The 21,732-nt window shown below is 33.0% G+C and overlaps 1 protein-coding gene across 6 annotated transcripts in view; it reads right to left on the bottom strand.

Moving 5' to 3' along the window:
* LOC143235828 (polyamine-transporting ATPase 13A3-like) overlaps positions 1–21,732 on the bottom strand; it is a 96,747-nt gene that overhangs the window by 24,540 nt on the left and 50,475 nt on the right. For 5 of the 6 annotated variants that reach the window (XM_076474051.1, XM_076474047.1, XM_076474046.1 and 2 more), the window contains 6 exons: positions 21,325–21,486; positions 20,105–20,262; positions 18,557–18,745; positions 13,945–14,006; positions 9,164–9,311; positions 85–228 (listed from right to left, as the gene is read on the bottom strand). In XM_076474051.1, the coding sequence (XP_076330166.1) occupies positions 85–228; positions 9,164–9,311; positions 13,945–14,006; positions 18,557–18,745; positions 20,105–20,262; positions 21,325–21,486 (863 nt within the window). The remainder of the gene's footprint in view (positions 1–84; positions 229–9,163; positions 9,312–13,944; positions 14,007–18,556; positions 18,746–20,104; positions 20,263–21,324; positions 21,487–21,732) is intronic. The other variant, XM_076474049.1, reaches the window with a different exon arrangement.

Below are 21,732 nucleotides of genomic sequence, written 5' to 3'. Positions count from 1 at the left end.
CAAGATTTGAAATATTAAATAATGCAATTACAGTGATAAGGTTAGAGATAAGGGGAAAAATGATAAAATACAAAACAAAATCACCTGTGCAGGTAATGAACAAACACAAGAGTTTGGATGAAGATAGGATGAAGAGTGTTCTGGTTTTAGTTGGTGAACTGGGGGATGCACAACAGTTGGCATGAGCATATCGTACCGGGTTGTGTCATAACCAGGCTCATCAAATTCCTTTAGTGAAAAAGACATTAAGAATAGATTTTTAAAGAAAAAAAACACTATTAATCCTTGGCATTCAAAAAGTAAGAAGATATTACTGAGCAATTAGGATCTGGACTCTAAATCAAGCAAAACAGGTAAGACCTAAAGAATACATTCGTAAAATACATAATTCATAAAAAGTGCTACCAATTTATGTCAATGTTGTTGAGGCCATGTAAAATCTGTCAAATGCATAGTCTGTGACTGTTTCAAGTTAAAACTGTTCCTTAAAATCTGCTCTTTTTTTACTTGTTAAAAGCATGTCATTCAATACTAATCTGTTACAAAGCAACATCCCTTTATGGTTTGTGAATGGATAACAATTCTCTTGGATAGAAGATTAACAACAATTTTTTTACGCCAGTTTTTTGAACTTGAAGAGAGTTCGTGGTAAACAAGCTCTATATGTGTACTTCGATAATTTACACAAAACAGGTACACTACACACAGGTTGTAAGAGAAAAAACAAAAGCTGAGGTATTTTTAACTTCAAGGGAGTCACATGACAACAAAATTAAAGTTTTAATTACTGTTTCAGTGGTTTCTTTTAAGATAAATAAAACTTGGATGATGTAAAAAACTGAACTGTAATGTACTTGACAATGCTAATTTCATTAAAATATACCAATTGTAAAATGGCTTAATTGCATTTTGAACGTAACTCAGTAACACTGTGTCATGTGCATAAAGAAGATTATCCCTAATGACATGGGTCAAGGACCATGTCACTGCATTTGTTAACTCAGAGTGAACATTTTTTTGAGCTCCTATTTGTGAAGTTCTGTCAGTAAGTTTGGTATCAAATCAAAAATTATAATTTTAATTTTAGCATTATACCTAAGTTTAATTTCTTAATTTATAGGTAAATATCAAAGAAACACACTTAAATATTGATTTTTGTGTGTTACTTAGCATGTTAAATGCAGCATTGGTTCAAAAACAATTAAGATGTTTGTGATGTCCAAATATAAAGTTTATAGTTTCTTATGAATTAGAAACTCAGGTTATCTACATTGACAAGCTAGAATATAAAATAAGAATCTTGTATCTCTTCTACTTGCTGAAATATTACTGGAGTTACTGACACAAACATGCCCTCTTCTTACCATGTTTGGAAATGCTTATATACACCTACTTCTGTCTAAGGCATGTGAATAACCAATCAAAACCACTCATTGTCCTCTAGTGACTTTCTCAGCCATTTCTATAGATACAGAGCTCTTTCTTTATATACTAGATTCAAAATGACAAAATAGGACTTTAATCAGCTCAACTTTCACATTCTTTTTGACCACAATGGAACTTAGTTACTAAGCTTGATAAGTTAAGATGGAGTTCTATTGCACAGATACAGTAATTCATGATTTTTGGTTATTTCAAATTGTATGTGTGTATATATATAATCTAGAAAACTATTTCCTTTCACATCCTCCACATATAAAATTTAATAAAGCTTCAGTAATGTATAGCAAGCAGCAAAAGAGCACAACATTCATAACTAGAAAAGATAATTGTTTGCTATGTTTCTTTATTTGCAGTTCAATGTTTCAGGGAAAATAAGTTTAACAACTTATTTGTAAGTATCAATATTGTACAGACATGTGTAATGTAATAAAACTGATATGTGACAGTATTTTACAAAATACTAGTCCACTAAAACACTGCTAAAACAGGTCACTTTGTAGCAGCTAGTTTCATATTTTTGAATACAGTACCATGAGTGCACATGAACTACATCATTGTAACTTCTGTAATGTTAGCCAGACATGGTTGCCAATATATATAAATGTATAATGATGCAAGATTTAAGTTTTTCAGAATAAACATTTGTGTTTTTGGATCATAAATTGTAGTCATTTTAAAAAGAAAAACTTGTATTTATCTCCTAATTTTTTATGGTAGTTACAAGGTTGGTTAGTTGGTTGGCTTGGCATTTATTGATGCAAAGCAACTGGTTATCTGTGCCAAACAACTGATAAGAGGACTATGAAATGTAAAATAATATCAAGTTAAATAATAAAGATCAAAAATTAGGTAAAAAAGCTAAAAATATGATTAAGAATGACAATGTTATCATCACCCATGACACCATCCAACATCAGGGATAAATCTTTACAAAACACGGCTTCAATGATGCTGCCACTTACAGTCACAATGACAACATGACAGTGAAACATGTGCATTTGTGTCTTAAGTATTGCAAATGATACATTTGTAGGTCAGTACCATATAAAAGAAAATGATGAGTTAAAAAATTATGACCAATGTGTAGCCTAGCCTGATCTTTACAGAAACAAGATGGCCAAAAAGCAACAGGAGGTTTACTTTGAAAAAGCTTATGTTATTGTTCATCACAAGCCAATTGCAAACTTACATGCAGTTGATTCTTGAAGAGAGGCCCCTAGTCCCTGTATGGGACAGGCATGACTGTGACAGCACCAGAGCAAACAGGTTTAGCTACAGTATCAGCAAACTCCTTCCCAGAAATATTGACAGAGAATATCAGTATAGAATAATGAAAAAGAAGAAAAGAACAACAATACTAAATATGTTATACAATGGTGAAAAACACACTAAAGAACAAGATCACTATGCATATCATTATAAAATGGTAAAAAATAGAAAAGAAAAAAACGGACAAAAATGAGTCAGTCATTAGTATAACATCGACAAGAATAGAGTGAGAACTAATGTTAAGAAATTCCAAGGCCAGTAGATAACTAAAATAGGCAGTGTAAATAGTACAATTGGTGTACTGTATCACTTCTACATGATCCAGGGCAAAAGAAATAGGATACATTTTGGCAGCAAACAGAGAAATTGTGGAGGGGATCCTGCAAGCAACCACTTAGCCACAACAAAACACAGCAGAGCTCAAAGAATGACCTAATTTTGAGTTATCTGTGAACAAGGAGAAAAAAAGAATGGTTTGAAAGATGCTTGTCAAATAGAAGACAGCACTTCCAACTGGGATTATCTATCTTCTCCAGATGACTCAAAGAAAAGGTCACAAGTGAGGATGGTAATTAACCATGATGGAACAGGTTAATTACTGGAGACAGACAATTACATCCAAAGACAAACCCAATACTACTAGCTATGCCTGGATAAAAAGTCTAAAATAAGGAATTACAGTCCATCTATTATGAAAGAGCATAGTTCATAGAGAAAGGAATACATTACCCAAGTGGATTGCTTTAATACAGATTGAAGATTGGTAGCATACTGCAAGAAATGTAGCAAATGACAGAGATGAAAATGAGATTTGTATATAAATTCTGGGATGGAGAAGTGTGGAAAGCCTTTGTACAGAGATGAAACTCCAAATGGTGAATTGGATCCAACATTTTCAAGTAGAAGCCCTGACAGAACCATAGAGATCCATAATCCAGTTTGGATTGAATGAGAGCACAATAGATCTTAAGTACAGAACACTGATATGAACCCTAAGAAGTGGAAGAAAGGACAGAGAAAATATTCAATACTCTTGAATGTTTGACACAGCTGCTTGATGTGTGAAATGAAAGTGAGCTTATGGTTAAAGACTGGCCCTAGGAACTTTGCCTTAGAGACTACAAGAAGAATAACATCATCAAGATGGAGCTCAGAGCTGGGGTGTAAACCTCACTAGTGGCAAAAGTGCATGCAAGAAGTTTCAAAAAATGAGATGCTGAAATTGTTTGCTGTGGTCTACTTCAACAAGTAACTGAGGGGAATTTGAAGTTGCTGCTCAATCAACCTAATGGTTTATAACAGACATGAGATGTGGAAGTCATTGACATAAAAACCATTTGCAACCGTAGAAGAAAGTTACCAAGTAATAGCATTGATTTTCACACTGAAAAGTGTGACACTCAAGGAACTCCAAGTTCCTATATAACAGAATGAGAAAGGGTGGAATCCACACAAACTTGGAAGTGCTACCATGTTAAAAATTATGAAAAAAATGAGCAAGTGGCCATGCAATCTGGCATAAGTATTTCAAAATCAAAGAAGACAAACATTTTCTCTCTTGAGGAAAACTTCTCCATTCAAGGTTTCAAGTCAAATCAGGTGGTCCACAGTGGAGGAATGTCCACAGAGCCCACACTCAGTGGGCAAGAAGTTGTTTGATTCAAGGAACCAAACAAGAAAAGCAATACATGTGCTAAAACCTTATAAAAACAGCTAGTCAAAACAACTGGACAATAAAAAGAAGGCATCTTAGAATCCTTCCCAGGCTTAGAAAAAGACAGGAAATGCCTTGATTCAAGCATCAGCTGAAAAGACAAATAAAGCATTCCCTGAGAGTACTGATGAAGCTCTGTACATCAGCAACTTTCTGACCATCAGAGAGCAAACAGGAAGTATATCTAGCATTGACCTTCCAAATCTTGTCCCATATGGTTTTAAAACCAGTGGTAGAAGAGATGTTGGTTGTGAACTTAAGTCAAGATTCCTTTTAGCTTTGACATCAGTCTTGCCAAGAATGGGAACAAACCTGCTGGAAACATGATTGGAAAGAATGGAATACCTAGAAAAGGTATCCCAGGCCCATTTCTGAGTCTTTCTTGCTGGCAGGCAGACAACTACCATTAATGCAGATACTGAAAGAAATTTGTTGAGGTTTTGAGTATATAATAAACAGCTACTTGGATGATATAATCAGCTACTGCCTCCATGCTGTCGTTAAAAGATGGAAGACTAACGACAGCAGAACTGAGTTCTGAAAGAAAGGTGAAAAAGAGCCAATTAGCCTGGTCCAACTTCCATGATAACATTTGGGTCAGGTGCCATCGACCATGGCCAATATCTGTCAAAATCATACATCAAGTGAAATTGAGAGAAGACTGAAAGTGAAAAGACAGATCAATAACAGTTAAAAGAATCACTAAGTGCAGGAAAATAGGCAAAAGAATTATTACTGAAGAGAGACAGGGTGTGATTCAAGAGCATATGCTCCATGGAATGACTCCTCTCACCAATATCATCACCACCTTAAAGAGGATTGTGTTGATAAAATTCACCCAAGGTAAAAAATGGAGATGGCAACTGATATATAATAGTAACAAAGTCTGATTGATTGCAGATCTTTACAGGAAACAGATAAAGAGAGCAAACAGAGATGGTATTTCTTAACACTTTACAGAAAGGTCATGGATCAAAAGCCATGTCATTGCATTTGTTGACTTGTATTAAAAATTATATTGAGCTACTGTTTTATGAATTTATTTCCTTATGTTTAGTATCAAACTGTAGATTATAATTCAAATTTTCATATTATACATTATTCAATTTCTTGATTTAAAAGTAAATATTAAGAAAAACTCATCTAAATGCCTATTTCAGTGTGTTGCATGTTATGTTGAATGCAGCACCGGTTTAAATAAGATGTGTGCGATGTCAAATTTACAAAGTTTATATTTTTGTATGAATTAGGAACTTAAATTACAAATACTAAGCTAGAATACAAAATAAAAAATCCTTTTATCTTTGCTATTTGCTGAGATATTGTTCATGAAAGTTCAAAAGTAAATATTCAAATAAACTTTTAATGAATAACTCAGTACTGCATTACTTAATGGAATTATAATTTCCCAGTTTTAGTTTTTTCTTCCTTTACAAGCACTTCAACCAATAAACAACATGCTTTATAGATACTGAAAAGCTAACATATCTTTTGAATATCTTCTTCCTTTAATGATATATCATTATACTCATTTAACTCACACTGACATATCTATCCCAGACATGATCTTTTAAGAAATACAATGGAATGCCATTAAGCCGCGGACAGTAAACCGTGAAATCGCTTAAGCCTCTGTAGCAAGTCTTGTGAGCAATGTGAGCGAGGATTATCGTGGCTCACTGTTAATTTAAGAACGTGTAAAAACGTGGCTTATGAATTTAATCCTGGCTTTATAACTTCAAGGGGATATTTAAAAAGGATTTGCTTTAATTTGGGAAATAAATAAAATATATTACAATAGAAATCGACCGTTAATCTACCTCATCCACTCTCTATGTCAGCTTTATGGAGGCCGCCATTGTTACCGAATCACACCTCTCCATACATTAAAGTTAATCTGCGGTAAATCCGTGAAAAAGTGATCAATAATTAAAGTATTATTTTTAATTCGATAATCCGATATAATGATCACACAATGGCCCAGATGAGGCTCCTCGGCAGAGCTGTTGGCGACATCGGCTTTTCAGTCACAAAAGTTTAAGCTGCGGTTAAGCAGGTTGATTCCCCAAATATCGCGGCTTAACGGCACTCCACTGTATTTATTTTCTCTGACAGAACTATTTGTTGTACATAACCAATACAAAGAATATATTGTAAGGTACAGGAAATTTTTCCCTTTCTTAAGTCGAGTCATTGGTCTGAGTAGTAGTGAAATTTTTTAAACATATTTCTATCTTCATTAGAAAGCCAGGTAGATTACATTAATTGTCATACAGTGTAATCAATTGAGTGATATGTTTTGGTTTTATAAAATTGGTATTTGAAAAGTAAACAAATTACTTTTTTGGATAACAAACTTTGGAGGAAAAATTAGGGTTATAAAAGCAAGCATGGCTTTTATTTGTGTGCAAACCAATCTCGAGTTGAGGTAGGTGCTACTTTTTTATATATATATATTTACTTACTATACATGTATATATTTTTTAACAAAAGTAACTCTAATGTAAAAATTAAAAATGCATTAGATAAGAGGCTCTTAATGGCTATACAAATAAAATTTGAAAACTGTTATAGGAAAAAAGTATTTTTATCCTTAGTTTGAAAATCACTTTTCACACAGATTAACTCAGTAAAACCTTCAGTAAAAATACTTTATTAAAAAAATCAATTTTTTTAGAAAAATAACTTGTAATATTTACTAAAACAGACTAGTAATATTTATTGAAAACCTTGCCAAATCTTGTGAAGACATACTTAGTAAATTAACCCTTTTATTATAAGTATAATACACGAGTTCATCTACATATTTGCACAAATATCTGCATTGTAACTTTTGATACAGCATGTGTATCTTCACAAAATTTGGTAGACGTTTAGTAAAGATTACAAGTATCTCTTGTACAAAAAGCAAATTTTTTACTGAAATATTTTTGATAAACATTTGTTTGTGAAAGTAGAGTCTGTTTCATTACTAGTCTGAGAGCAATGTAATTTCACATCATGATTAAGAAAACTATTCTTTGTCTTAAAAGTCTCAAATACTATTTGTGTAATCTCTAAGACCTCTTAAATACATTTAAAATATTTGTTTTGAGTAAGACTTTACATTGTATATTATTTTCTATACTCTAACTACGTAGGTTCTGTCACTCGACCAACCTCAGAACCATCATAAAATATTGGGAAAAAATATATAAATTATGCTTTTTTCAAGGAAGAATGACTACATGTTATAACTTGAAAATACAGATGTTTAGTCTAAGTAGCTCAAGTCTCATAATGCTCTTTATTTAGATATATATATTTATTATTATTTTATTATACTGACTTTCCAATCATGCCTTGCTAATATTACATAACATGTAATGATGAGGTTCACATGCACTAATGTATGTATCCAATAATATAAAACTGACCATTTGTTTTACCTGTCTTAGATGCATTTTAGTGGACTAGGATTTTGTAATACACAGTCACATTTCAATTATTATACATTATATATGTACATAGATTAATACGATTTATAAATAAATTATTAAACTTATTTTTAATAAAATATAGAACAATAAATCTAGAAGTACAGCAAACAGTTATCTCTTCTTGCTATGACCTCTGAACTCAGTTGCTGTTGAACATAGGCTACTAACTGTTTCAAAATTTCAAAGGTGGAAGATGACAAAATATATTTTTAGGTTTATATATATATATATAAAACCTAAAACTATATTTGAATAACCAAAAAATCATAAATAACTATACTGATACCACAGAATTCCACTATAATTTATTAAGCTTGGTAACTAAGATGTATTTATATTTAAAAAAAATGAAACTTCAAGTAGACTAAAGATACAACCTACCTACTAGAAATCTTGGTTTGAAAGAACATGGTAGCCTTTTCACAGATTAAAATGGCCAGAATAAATCATAAAGGGAACATTCTAAGTTGTCGATTGGTCATTCACGTCACATGCTGTAGTAAGATTATATAAGGGACCATTTCAAAAATGGAAGGAGTTCAATAGGGCCATCATGTTTGATTCAGTACTAAGTGATATATCAGTAAAAGAAAAAGATATGAGTTTCTTATTTTATACTCTAGCTTGTTAATATTAGTAATTTCAGTTCCTAATTTGTACAGAATTATGGAATTAGTATTATGACATCACAAACATCTAATTCTAAACAGTGCCACATTCAACATACCAAATGACTCACTAAAATCTATATTTAGATGTGTTCTTTTAATATTTACTTTCAAATTAAGAAATTAACTCATATATAACATTAAAGTATGAATTATAATCTACAATTTGATTCCAAACTTATTAGCATAAGTTCATAAAATAGAAGTTTAATAAAATTTTGAATGCAAATCAACAAACACAATGACATGGCCTTTGACCTGTGAGATGTCTCGAAAGGGTTAAAGATATATGTGGTGGTTACAAGACTGGTCAAAATGACAAAGCTTATGTGCATTTAGCTAAGAATTTGTCATCCATATCCTGACTAAATTTCTAGTTATTTAGTGAACTTATCTACAAGCTCAAACTTATTTTACCCAAATATAACATATGAGTTTAAACTCATACAAAACATCTACAACCCACTAAAATTCAACATGATGGAAAATAACTATGGTTTATTAATGTTTCTATCTTTCAAAAAATCAAGCTCAAAGAACCACCAGCATGAAAATCGTCTGATGCTCTCAATATAAACAGTATAGCTTACCCATTTAGTAGCAGCAAACATTTTCAGGTCCAAAGGGTCACCAGTCAACTCTCCATCTATCATGGTTAAGGAGTGACATGTAGCCATTGTTGCTAAAAGTTTATTTTCTATTGACAGATGAGTAGGGTCATGGATTAAATTCAAAAACCTGGAATGGCAAACACATTTTATGTGTGCAACCATCAGTGTAAAATAATGCATAATTGCCTACTCCAATGGCTATCAGAACAAAGTAAGTTATGATTTACAAGAAATTTTTTTATGAAATATGAAGCAGCAAAAACACAAATGCTGCACACAAACATTTTGTAGATAAAAAATATACATGAGAGAATTCAGTGATTAAAAGAAATGACAAACTTATAAACTGCTAACTTGTTTCTTTTAATAGAACCTTGTGCTTTATGTAATGTAAAAATTTTAGAACTTGTATTGGTTTAAAGCAATTTGACTTTTACATAGAAAAAGAGCAAATAACAAGTTTGTTTAACAAAGTAACTTTATGTTTTGGACTTTGGAGAAAAAACTGTCATGTTAATTACATACAAGTCCAAATATATCACTGTGTTAAAATATAATAAATATTATAAAACCTATTATATGTTAATAAATATACTGTTTCAATAACAACATGAAATTGTGTGTTCTTTTCACTATTATGGCAAGGTTTGCAATTTTTCTGAAACGAAAGTAGCTGACTCAAAAGCTATTCTTCAACCATCAGAGTTTCAACTTTTCCCACCTAAATACTGGATTTTTTTTTTCATTCTTATTTGCTCCAATCTTTTGTACCTCACTCAAATACCTTTGACTACATTCTCTCCACCTACATTAATGTGATTTATATCCTGGAATATAAGTACTGTATAAATGTATTTGAAGAAGTCCACATACCAGCCTATACAATGTCCTCTAGCTAGTAATTTAACTGCACAGTTAAAGACACAGAGATGTAATTCATAAAAGTTTCCTTTTCTGTAAAACAAAAAGTCCAATGGATCAATTTGCAAAGCCACCAAGTCAATGTATTTGGGGACAAGTCTCACAAAACTGAAAGATCTCAATGAATAGAGTTGACTTATAGCCCTTCAAAATGAGTTAGTTCGAGTTACATAAAGCCTAAGGCCTCTGACAGGACATAACAAATGATCTGGGTAAGATTGTTTCAAGAGGTAAAAGAAAATAGCTGGCAAATGAACTGGTAAGCTGCCAGCATCTTATGAAGAAAGAATATATCAGCATATAGCAGTACATAAGTGGAGTAATAGTCTTGTTAACAGGTAATGCATGCAATTCAACCTGGATGCCCATATGCCAGCAGCAACAAAAACTATAAGTTGAAGAAAAGGTGATATGTGATACATGAAACTCAAGACACAAAAAGATGTTGAGAAAAAGCATGAAAAACCATATCAATATACCAGTTCGGTAATTGAAAAGGATATCTGGGAAGAAGGACTCTCTAAGCCATTTAAAAGTACAGTGCAGGGGATTCAAAGACCTTCTGATATTTAGGAAGACAAAAAGTAGTCAGTAGTACTGCCTTATGTAAAGTGATAAAAGAAAAAGCTCGACCTTTGTAAAACCCGAGGTCAAACAAAAGAAAAATGGTAGGTACTTTTGGTTGAATAAAATTCAATTTTCTTGTGACATGCCATTGGAGGTAAATGTGCAATTTCTGCTGGTAAATAGCCATTGTTGTCTATGAACAGACTGAAACAGATACAAGGTAACCTTAGACGTTAAAACCTGATGTTACATGAGGCACTGCATTACTTCCATAGAAGAAGTCTGAGTTTGGAAAATTCTGGGTGTGAAATGTTGGATCAAGATTGCCTCAACAGAGATGGCCAAAGAAAAAGTGGCAGAGGTGGACACTCTTGAAGATATTGTAAAAGAAAAAACCATGGTTGGATTAACCAAACTGAAGCTACCAGCATTATCTGACAAGCAGTGGATTGAATCATAGTTAGAATTCTGGGAAGCAGAGGAATTGAGGGAAAAGACACAGAGGTGCAAATCCTGCCAACTGTTACTGAATTCATCTATTGCCCAAGCCCTACGATGAGGTACCAGGGACCGAAACATCTGTAGTTGAGAATTCCAATGAGTAGCAAATGTGTCAATCATAGGAGTCCCAAACTGAGAATAAATCCACTGAAAAAATCTTACAATGGAGCATCCATTTGGTATGAAAAATATGTTTGAGCTGAGACATGTAACCTGCTGTTAATTTATCACCACATGAACATGGTAAGCCAGGAAGATTATAAGATGGGAGTGAACTCAGTACAGGATATATCCAAAGTTCAAAAATAAAGTTCCCAAGAATGTGTACCCCCACTGACAAGAAATGTAAGAGACCACTGTGAAACTGTCTGAATGAATCATGACAATTTTTCCCTTCCACAAATGTAGACTTTGAATCATAGCCCATCGGAAAGTAAGCAGTTCTGGAATATTGATATGGAAGGAAGATTCTTCTTCCATACATCCTTGAATTCCTGACTGTTAATAAATGTATCCCATCCATCAAGTGAGAGGTTTGAGAAGATATGAATCTCCAGATGAGGGGGCAGTATATGAACATCAATAATGGTTTTGTTTTAAACCAACCTCCACTCAAGATCCAAGATGTTGATCCTGATTAGGGAAACTAGATGGTCCAGTAGATTGGTCATGCAGCAATTACTGAAGGAACAGCATATGAGCTCATCCCAAAGAAATCAGAGATTCGAGTTGTGCCCATATCCCCAAAAGAGAGACAGAGAGAGAACCATTTACAAAGTAGGAGGAGGAGATGTGAATAAGAACCTGACTATCTATTCCATAGCCTGGAGCCAGAAGGAAGTCTTCTGCATCTAGCTCAAAAATGTGCTAAAAAAGATACCCAAATAGACAACATATTGAAATTGGTAATACAATGGACTTCTTGGCTTTGATAAAAAAAAAAAGTCTTGGCAGTTTCTGAAAGGAGAGTCAGGGTGTGTTGTTCCACCAACCAATGACATGGTGCCATAAGTAGCCAGTTGTCCATATAATGGTGAGTGCACAGATTCAAAGCATGAAGGTAATTAGATGAAGCTCTTACCATTCTGTAAAAGATATTTTGTGCAGTCTAGTCGAAATGGCAGAGCCACGGAACTGCAAAATCCAACCCTTTTGTGCAAAACAGATGTCAGTGACAAACTTGGTCATCCATAGATCTGATAAAAAATGCTAATGCAAATTTATAAAGAACTTCGTCATGAAGCTAGTAGGATCTAACAATTGGTTGAGATGAGATAGATTAATGATCAGATGCCTGTCTCCCATGTTTGGGTGCACAGCAAATAAATGAGAATAAAATACTGGAAAAATTGGATCAACTCTCTCTACCAACCCCTTAACCAACAACTCCCTGATAGCCTTGGAAATAAGATTCACACCCTTTAGATTTAATTGAGCAGAAATACCACACGTTAAGGGAATAATGGATATTAAGAGATTAACTAAATGACAAACCCTGATGCAAGAATCTGAAGTGCCAATAGATCTTTGGTGAAAGTATTCGAGATGTCCAGAAACTGATGTAACTTTGCTTCCACAGACCCCATCCACATAGCGTAGTTACTGACATTATTGGCAACATTCAGTCCAAATGGAGGAGCCATTAAGATAATGAAGGAATTTGTTTTCAACACCAATACCCTGAGGAGCAGAATTTGTGGATTTGGACACATGATGAGCAGTTACACTTTGACTGCCATTGAAAGTCAAGAGGCCAAGGATGACAAGAAATAAAGCAAAAGGGCAACATTAATTCAAGTTTCTAATACCTTTTGGATGAATGCAAACATCAAAGAATCAAGAAAATGAGCCTTGCATAACTCACGAAGGGCTACAACAGGTAGATGAACACATTCTGACAAGTCACACCTACATATTAAATCCCAAAAATATACAAGCCAGGAAAATGAAGAAAAAGTAGAAGTTGATGAACAGGCTAAGGTAGAAGTCAGCAAAGGAACTAATTCATTCTCAAATTGCTAAAGGGAATGCTGATAAGTAGTGAGGGTTAAACAAAGCTGAGAAAATTATGATCTGTTTAAAGTTATCACATGGTCCAGTTGAGAATCTCACATGTCTCCTGGATGAAATATGTCTCCATCTTACAAGTGAAAAAAACATTTTATTTAACAAACTGTCAAAAGCTAAATAAAAGTATAATATAACCATGGTTTCTAAAATAGCTTTCAAGGCAAGCTAAACCTTATTTTATAAATGTAGCTGCAAGAAGAATGGACTGTTTTAGATACAATGTAAAAAAAATATATATTACATGAAAGAACTAATATTTTGAATATTTGGAGCTTCTAACAAATTCCATCAAAGCTAGTGGTAACTAATTAAATGCAAGTCTGACCTCTTATTTTTAAACAAATGTTTCCAAAAATAAGTATATGCATAAGGTTGACCAAAAAAAAAAATTATTCCTGACAATGATTTTTAGTGAATAACTAACCAAGTTATATGTTTTTGAATCAATTGTTAATATTTATAAAGAGCAGCACAGAAGATGAGCAATATTAAACACAGCAGAAGGATAACATACCTGGTATATACTTCCTGAATAACAAACAGAGCATTGAGAGGGCTTCTCCATATGGAGAAAATAACCCTTAATTAATATCTAATTGTGCCTAGGAAGGTAACAGGCAATAACAGGTTATCAGTAACTCAATAACTAAAGCAATTACGTTTAATGTCAGCAGTCATTTCTAAACAATAAAACTTCTCACCTTCTATTCTTTGCTTCAATTACTCCCCAAAGATCTAATCCTTCTTCAGTCAAAGTTCCAGTCTATGGGTAAAAAAATGTAACAAGTATATGAATAATTACAAACAAACATTATCACTACACCAATAATACTTGATGGCAATATTTTTTGTTACATAAAAATGTTTATCAAGACATCAATGATTTTTTATGCAACTATTTTTATACTACAAAAAAACCTCAAGATTGTGATATAATAGTTTATGTGACTCAGCGTTTTCAACAGCTCAATGTAACGCTTCCTGCAAAAGCTATATGATGCCTACCAAAACCAACTGAACATCTACTTAAAACATGTTCTGCAAGGAAACTCAGTAAAAATAAAACAGAGTAGCACATAGATTCACATATGCATTATGACTATGATGAAAAATAATAACCTTTTAACTGCATTTGGCTTCACTTGTTTATTACATGTTGCTCTTAAGGTACTTGCAATACCTTAATGCAGAAAAAAAGCAGCTTTCCTCTACAAGTCCATGGTTTAGCTTCATGTAACTATTTGGTCTAAAGGGTTACTCAGGACTCATTTGCAAGTTTGCAACTCAACATTAGCAGTTTAATAAAGAAAAATGTAATTTGAACTCTATTTCAATAATTTCTTAAATCATACTCTTCATAATTTTCATATTTTATCTCTAGAAAAGATTTGTTTCACAAACAAAAAATATAAACAAATGTTCAAACTAACATTTCTGCTAATATATATTCACACGTGACATGTAAACGTCGCACTTCCAGATGTTTTAATTGTTTTTTTTGCTTTTTCGTAAGCTTATATTTATTTATTCTAACCAAATTTCATTTTCTATTTCCATGCCATTTTTTTTTACTTTTTTCAGAAAGAGGTTTTAAACTTTAATGCTCTTTATTCAAGAAAACATTGATGTGTTGAAACTGCTAAGCACTTGAAAAGATGGAAGTTAGTAAAGTCATTGGTAATCTAGAGCACAGCATACTTAGTTAGAATCCCACATTGAACAGGTGGAGGAACAATGTGTGAAGGAAGAAAAGAAACTTTGTGTTTAAATTTCACACTAAGTTACACAAGGGCTACCTGCACCAGCTGTTCCTAATTTATCAGTATAAAACTAGATGAAAAACACTTAGTCCAAAACACCAACTTTTGGGCTACTCTTTTACCAATGAATAGTGAGATTGACTGTAACATTATAATGTCCCCCAAAGCTGAAAGGGCAAGCATGTTTTGTGTGACAAATTCACAATCCTTGGATTACCAGTCAAACTCCCTAACCACCTGGCCATGCTAGGCTGATAAAAGAAGCATCTTGAGACTAGAGAACCATATCTGAAAAACTGATGCAAGAGACTGCACTACTTCTGAACCAGTTATACTCTTTGCCAATCTGAGAAAATTGTTGTATACATGGGCAGAAAACAGAGGATCACACCTAACTAGTGTTGGGAAGAAAACAAAGGACATGTCCCCAGATGTAGAGTGGTTACAGTGCAATGGTCCATCCTTGGAAATTCAACTACATCCAAAACCGATGCTATTAGGAATTAAAATTCACAGACAGGTAGAATGAAGATCATACCATCTTGATTTCAAGATACCTGAGAGGATCTCAAACCCCTCTGACTCTGAAAGAGGGCACGTGTTAGGAACAAAAAATGATATATCAATCTGGAAACCTCATATCCAGAGTAAAAAAAAATCTACCAGAGAGAGAAATCAACCCTCTCAACATTGAAACTGAACAGATCCAACCCAAGTTCAATAATGTCCTTGGAACAACATACATCAAAGAAAAGCAGAAGGGAAAGAACCATAACAATCCTAAGTACCTCCACCATGACACATAACACATGGAGTATGGTTGAGGGAGGAAGACAGATATCCATAAGACATATGAAGAATTATGTTGATTAGTTCTACTCTAAATCCAAAACCCAGCCAGTGGGAACCAACATCCACACGAGATCCCAATTGAAGGGGTGAACTGCAATTTGGTGTCTCATTCCTTTGGTTTACATGGGCTTTACAGTGGAGAATATTATACCATATACACCAGCAGAACATCACAATCACTCTATACAGAATGGTATTTCTGTATTATAACATTATGTCATTAAATCACTTAGGAGAATGCTCCTACAGTCCACCACCCTGAGAAATGGAACTGAAAAGTGGTAAGAACCACTAGAAGAAAAGGGAGGTTGAATTGCAGTGGAGAGTCCAGAGGAACATCAAAATCTGAGATAGTGCAATGGGTGAATGCGTGAACTTTATTTTTAAAAGCAGAATACCAATTTATTCAATACAGGGTATAGTAGAGATGGGAAGCAGTATCCCTTTTGTTTTATCCACACAGTCCACGGGTTGTACAGCCTGGGATAGACATATTTACAAAGCAATTCCATTGCAAAAGTAACCATTAAATGATTTTGTGAAACAACCCATCTCAACAATGTGCATTGTGTGGCTATGGAATATATTGTATGTGTCAACATGGCTGAACAGTGAGAATTTTAAAAATTAAAGAATACCTGGTCAGCCAACACTTGCCCACAGAGTAGAATCCAAACAATGAGAATTATGATGAAAAGATAAATAAGAACCCCCAAAATGTAAAAAATATATATATGTACAACTTTCCCAGTCTTATACCTGCATAGAAGTCTGAGGAATGGCTATAGGCAGAAGAAGATACCTCAAAGAGGAAGAAATGGTGACACTAAGTAAATAGTGAGAGAGGAATGCATTAGGTGAAGTCCATATGCCCGATTGAAGAATTATCTGCAACAGTTGATGATGATGAGATGCCAGAGAAAGATAAAAGCATTGAATTTGGTAAGAAGACACCTGGAACAAAGTATGGGAGAACGACAAAAGAGAGGAATAAGCCAACTGAATCAGAAGCTGAAACCATATGATGAGAATGGTAGTGAAAAGATCAGGGCTTGTAGCCAAGGAATAAAAAAGCAAGTATAGGCACCATTGATGGAAGCCATACAGGACATATAACATCAAAGAGCAGAAACAAGACAAAGAAGTCTATGAAAATCAAATCAAGGATAAAGGTGGGAAATGGAAAGAAGGGAAACTAGTGAAAATGAGAAGATACCCTCCCTTGCTTCCAAGGTTTAAGGAAGGAAGAATGATTCAGATAAAGGAAAAGATAGGTAGGATGAAACATTGATGCCAAATAAATCACATTGATGATATCCATAAGCTAATGAGAGAAGGAAATATGTCTCAAGGGAAAGGTGAAACTAAGAGCACTTGGAAAAAGGTTCAAATGGAGGAAAAGTAAGGCAATGGACGAAGACCTGAAAACTAAGCATGGGTTAAATACACTGAAAAACCAGGGAGTGACCCCCCAAACTAGCAAAATAAACCCCAACAACTGAAAGTCTGCATGATGGTATGTCAAAACAAACCGATTCATAACCTGTGGGGGCAAGGCATTATATACTATAAAATGGCCAAAGTAATTTGTTAACAATGTTTAAATGTGGAAAAAATTTTTAAATAAACCATTTAATATTTAAGATATGCATATTCCTTATACTCTCCCCCCAAAAAAACAATAACAAAAGGCTGCAAGTAATGAAACTAGGTTAGCTCACAAAGGATGCAGAGAAGTTAATCAAAGAAAATAATTGTAAATATAAGTTTAAATACACTGCAATGATGGGATATTTGAATGGCCACAGAAAATCAAAAATGTTAGTTAAATGCGAAATGGGGAAAAAAAGGGCTACATGAAAAAAGTTTGGTTGAAAATATTCAAATAAATCAAAACTGTTTCTTAAAATACAATAAGGGTAAGCAAAATGTTAGGATGGGAGTGAGACCTATATGTACTCAAAATCTTAACAAGTGGTTCAGAATTTTTGAAAATAATAAACATAAGTCAGGATTTGTGGCATGTTTTCTATTTAGTAATGCAATGATTATCAGAACTATGTTTCTTCACTCTTACTGACTAATGGGATTTAATAGTTCTATCAAACAATAACATCACACATCAACACAAAATAAAATACATGGCTTCTCATGACATGCTTCTTCAGTTTAATAATATCATTAAAAATACAAAAAATATGTTTCTGATAACAATGTTACCTCAGGATTACAAAATAATGATGTCACAATAATGGATAAAAATCAATACTTATCACACATGACAGTTCTTGGGTTTATATATGGTGGTATTTATTGTCACCAAATAATCATATTAATGCATTTTTGAGAGTTATTATTTAATAATTTTTAAAAATACTGAATACAAATATTTTTATAGTTATTTTAAAAACATTAATATTTTAATGAGTATTTTCAATACATCTGACCTTCTACAAGTATATCCATAAGCCTTACATCTGTCACAAATTATCAAACTCAAATGACTTGAGACAACTGTTTCTCTCCCACATATATTTTTACTATGATAACACTACTAACCAGTGTTATTTCATTACTTACCCCTTAATTGTTCTGATATTAAAACTACCTCTTTTACAGATAATGGGTTTTTATTGCTTTCACATCATAACTTTCTTGAAGTTTTTTTTAATCAATCATTAGTGCTATTAAATTTAAGTACCTTGTCAAAACAGATCAACTTTAGCTTTCCTCCAATGTTGATCCTTGGAGGGCTTATACAGAAAATACCACTTTTTTTAAGCCTATTTTGGGCATAAACTGTTCCAACTGTCATGGCTGCTGGTAAGGCTGGAGGCACTACTATAGTAACAATGTCCAACACTCTAAGAATAGTCTTTGACACTGATGCCTGACAAAATGATTAAAATAATTACATCATGAATATTAAGATTACTACTTTTAATGAATTTTATAATTATGTTTCTGTAAGATTTACAACCTAAACTTTATTTTACTGCTTCATCAAATACACAAAATTATCTCATAAGCATACATAGGAGATTTTAACCATTTAAACTTTACCACACTTGGTCTTAAGGTATAAGGTAGAAAACACAAAACACCTAAAAAAACCACAAAGATAAATACCTCCATAATTTAAATTTATGACACAAAATATTAAATTCCAAACATATGAAACTGCAATATTTTATGATTTGATTTAATTAGATATATAAGAAAGAAATATGGTCAGTATTTTCATCAAAAGACCTTCACATGAAAGAAAATATAGTGGAATATTTCTCATCCATGTTCGAGAACAAAATGGTATGGTTATGATGAAAACTGTAAATTTAACATCTAAACTGAACTGTTCATTTGGTAAAATTCAGAACCCATATTTTTTAACATTTACTTTAGTGTTATACATATATTTCTAAATCAGTTTTCAAGTGGGTAGCTCTGCAGATTGCAAAACAGTAAGCACAAAACATATAGTACGCAAGATACTTGCCTGGGCTTTGAACAGAAGTTACACATTATAAAGGTGATAAAAACAACCAATCCAATCTTAACCTTTTATAAGAATCACATTAAGTTAGAACGAGCATTCTTAAACTTTTGAGAAGAAAAAAAAAGACTGAGTATATTTATGTTTAGAACTCTCAGTTAAAGTACTGTTCTAGATAATGTTATGATTTTGAATTATTACAAACAGTGGCTGTTATTAAATAAATGATAAACAGAATTTGTCTAAACTTCATGCTGATAATTAATAAATGAGAATCAGGTAGACATTATTTGTATGCTTTGAATTTCATACAAAGCTACACAAGAACTATCTGTGCTAGCCGTCCCTAATTTAGCAGTGTAAGACTAAAGGGAAGGCAGCTAGTCATCACCACCCACCACCAGCTCTTGGGCTACTCTTTTACCAATGAATAGTGCAACTGACCATCACATTATATTGCCCCATGGTTGAAAGGGCAAACATGTTTGGTGTGATGGGGATTAGAACCCGTGACCCTCAGATTATGAGTTGAGCACCTTAACCACCTGGCCATGCCAAGCCAGCACTGTAGTGGAAAGACTTCATTTATTAAATACCAATGTGAATAAAAAACATCTTAAAAACTATTGATAACAACCAGAAAGTAATGAAATATTTAACAAATATACACTAATTTTAAGATAGTAATAGGGTACACTTTAAGACAAATGGATAAAAATACTTCTGATAAAAGCGTGAAAAAAACCTTCAACATACGTGTCTGTGAATATAGAGGTATGTAGAATATGCCATACCAATGGCTGAGATACAGAAGAGGATCAGAACAAATTTCATGGAGTCTCGGTAGAATTTAAAACCCAAGGGTTTGGGAAAAAGGATTGATCTTACTAGTTCACCCTTTGCTGTCAAAAATCCTGCAGAAGTCAATTTTCACACTTAATATCTCAAGTAAAGTTTGGGCTATAAGTCTTAAAATAAAAAAATCAAAGAACAAACAGATCTCACAACATTTCACCCAGCTAAAAGTGTAGAAAATCCTAATTGAGATCTTCATCATAAAATGATAGTATTGTCTATTTTTATATGGATCTTTTAATTTAACCCACTGAAAAAAAAGGTGTACAGTAAGACCCTGCTTAGCACCACCCTGCTTTAAGCTGATTCGTTACAAAGCTCGTCTCCATGAAAGATCTTTTTCTCATAAGAAAAGAAAAAAAAGTGTGAAAATCCATAACTCTCTGAACACTCGATTTTCATGTTAATGGTAGTAGTGCACTAAATTTTTATCTAATAAAATAACACAACAAAAACATAGAATAATAACCTGCAAATATTAGATAATGTCCCATAACTACCATAATGTTTCTGGAGTTTTGAGCAACACAATATTAACTGTTAATACTTCATTCATCTATACAATGTCATTCCCATGGGGAAAAAAAACTCTCTCTTAGAAAGCAATCTACAAACCTCTGTAGAGAAAACAAAATAACATGCCATTTGATAAATGAAAATCTTGCCTATATATTCGTTATAATTAATACAGTCATAAACATAAGAGAGACTACACCTAGAGGCATGGCAAGAGGGGACTGATTTTCTATTTGACAGCTCTGTGACCAAACAAGATTAAAGGTTAATAAAAATTTGTTTTCCAGTAATGATGATGATGAGTAATTTATGTTCAATTTATCAGTACTTAAATAAAGCATTTATACATCATTCATAAGTAAGAAACAATGCTTTCAATTACATATCTCCACGTGTAATGTTTAAACGACCCTACCTAAAGCTCTGTTCTCGACAACCCTTCCCTGAGTGCTAAACAAGGTATTACTGTATTTACATTAGTTTTTCAATTCTGCACCAATTTGTCTTTTTAAATAAATAATCAGTTCTTATGGTTTCACAAACTGTATTTGATGTTTGTTTAATATCTCATAGCACATTATTCAAAACAGTGTACATCTGTTTACCTGTTCTAATTACAACAGCTAGGACTTGATCATGCCCATAGTACCTGCTTTGTATGACATGAGTACCACAAAATAATGTGTGACGTTTATGGTTCTGTGAACTGTACATTTCATTGTCTTCCTGCTTCGTAACCGGGGTCTTGGTTTCAGGTAAACTTTCGCCTATCAAACATCAAATAAAACGTGGCTGGCATTCAGTCCATGATATAAATGAAATAGTAATTTTCAAAGAGAGTATGTTTACAGATAAAATTATAACACAAAGATTATTACATGTTGAAAGTGATACATGTAGACATGATAACTAGGAAAATAAATGCTACTTCTTGATAATATAACAACATAGTTGAGATTCTTAAGACATTTTTATTGCAATAAAAATTGTTTTAATTTAAAACATTGATATGA

This window comes from Tachypleus tridentatus, chromosome 12, assembly GCF_004210375.1.
Source record: "Tachypleus tridentatus isolate NWPU-2018 chromosome 12, ASM421037v1, whole genome shotgun sequence".
Classification (NCBI taxonomy): domain Eukaryota; kingdom Metazoa; phylum Arthropoda; class Merostomata; order Xiphosura; family Limulidae; genus Tachypleus; species Tachypleus tridentatus.
The sequence above is the reverse complement of the archived record's forward strand: the minus strand, read 5'-3'. Positions and strand labels throughout refer to the sequence as shown.